The 2,063-nt window shown below is 35.4% G+C and overlaps 1 protein-coding gene across 1 annotated transcript; it reads left to right on the forward strand.

Moving 5' to 3' along the window:
• Positions 1 to 71: 71 nt before the first annotated feature.
• On the forward strand, positions 72 to 1,848 carry LOC117119055 (elongation of very long chain fatty acids protein 2-like). The gene is made up of 2 exons (XM_033263864.1): positions 72 to 200; positions 1,088 to 1,848. The coding sequence occupies exons 1-2, from the start codon at positions 72 to 74 to the stop codon at positions 1,649 to 1,651; spliced, it is 693 nt and encodes a 230-aa protein (XP_033119755.1). The 3' UTR covers positions 1,652 to 1,848.
• Positions 1,849 to 2,063: the final 215 nt, after the last annotated feature.

Genomic DNA, 2,063 nt, shown 5'->3' on the forward strand with positions numbered 1-2,063 from the left:
TATATATACATATATATATATATATATGTGTGTGTGTGTGTGTGTATTTACAATGCCTTGTCTTGTGTTAGATGAATTTGTGGGGCGTTATTGAAATATTTGTGGGGTTGCAGTCGTTTCCTGTAATGGTAGGCTACCTGATTATGGTGTTCTTGGCATCATTCTACCACAAAATCACCAAACCCCTGTCACTGCGCATGGTAAGTTACGGTAGGCATAAAAAACATGAAATTTCGATTTTGAATGACAATGAAAAACTCACGATTTTCATAGATCCCTGATTAATTTGAAGAGATGAATTGGTAGTTAAGATGCTTGACTTCCGATTCCCAGGTCCTGTGCCTGTCACTGCAGGTTTTTTTGTTTTTTTTTTCGCACGGCTGAAAACAAATACAGCTTTACCCTATACTAAAAAAGAGACTTACGACCTTGTTTCTAAATCATTGCTCCATCCTGTAACTTGTATGTGAAGGGAATAATTCTAGCCTACATCAACCGCAACATAGTTCGGCATAAATAGAGGCATGTATTTGAGTAAAACTATCGGTTTTCATTCCCCGACAACCAATTAATAATGAAAAAGGAAAGCTTTAGTCTAATTTGTGTAGTAAAATCCAGGAAAAATGTACTAGTGTGTCTCATTTACATACTTTTTACGGAAATCCTTAAATTGATGGCCATTTAAACTGAAGTTAGAAAAAGATAATGTATATTTAAATTTAAAATTAACGACGAATAATTGGTAATGTTAACAAATCCTAACAATCCACGCAGATGTATTTACGATTCATTAAAAATCATTTAATTTGACGGATTAATTTTAAAAAGTATAAATGAAAATATAGGCCTATTTAACAGACGAAGCCAGGTTAACCCATAAACTGAAAGCGAAATCACTTGTGTCCAATGGGGTCCACGATCTACGAAAATATTGGATCAGTAGACACAGGCCTATTTTCCTCATATTTTAATTTTAACCTTAAAAATACCTACTACTATTATGTAAGCAGTTCGAATATTGTATTTTAATGTTCAAAATGTTTGTCGATAAGTGCTGCTGAAACTGATGTCACACTATTTCTTTCAGCTGATGATAGTTTACAACTCGTTATGTAGTATAGCCAGCGTTGGTACTTGTATTGCGTTTGGTTACGGCATGTACAACGTCAGGTCCGTCTTTGCATTGGATTCATCTGATGTTCTTAAACACGCCTTTCTAATTTACTGGATTATGAAAAACATTGAGCTATTAGACACAGTGTTCATGATTCTACGTCACAAGCACCGCCAGATATCGTTCCTGCATGTATACCACCATTCGTCAATGGTTCTTTTAAGTGACTTTGCTTATCAATATTCTCCGTATGCTGGTATTGCGTTTCTACTATCGCTCAACTCTTTTGTCCACATTTGGTTATATTACTATTATAGTATTACAGCCTACGATTCTAGCCAATCACCATCCTGGAAGAAACGCATCACGCAGCTACAGATCGCACAGTTTGTCATCGCGATTGTGCATACCACTCTGGGATACCAAGCACATGGGTTCTGTGTTTACAGTATGTTTTATTCATGGAGCATGATGGCCTTATTCAGTAATTTCTATTATCAAGCTTTCATAAGGAAAAGAAAACCTAAATCAATATGATAGGCCTACAATACATTTGTAATGATTGTTAGGCCTGTAATATTTTTGAGAAAATGTTTTGTCTGAACTAGCGCTGGTAAAGATCAATTGATTCCATTCGGATTCGAAGCCCCAGTGGTCCAATTGGTTTAAGGTGTCTGTGTAGACAGCAAAAAGCATCTGGGTCCTTAGCGATTTTACGAAGGAAAATAGTTATATATACATATATACATTATCTTTCTACACATCTAGATGTGTATAAGAGACAGATATACTATAGTCTGTTTATTATACTGTCGGCATAATGTGGGAACGACTATTAATCTCCGTTCTCATTACAAACTGTTTAGTACTATCAATGTATAGGCCTACCCGATTTTAATTACTCTCATTATAATCCGCATTGTTATTCTTAACTCCTCCCACTACAGTT

Source organism: Anneissia japonica, unplaced genomic scaffold (genome assembly GCF_011630105.1).
Source record: "Anneissia japonica isolate Jap-2015-1 unplaced genomic scaffold, ASM1163010v1 scaffold1826_len1998817_cov189, whole genome shotgun sequence".
Classification (NCBI taxonomy): domain Eukaryota; kingdom Metazoa; phylum Echinodermata; class Crinoidea; order Comatulida; family Comatulidae; genus Anneissia; species Anneissia japonica.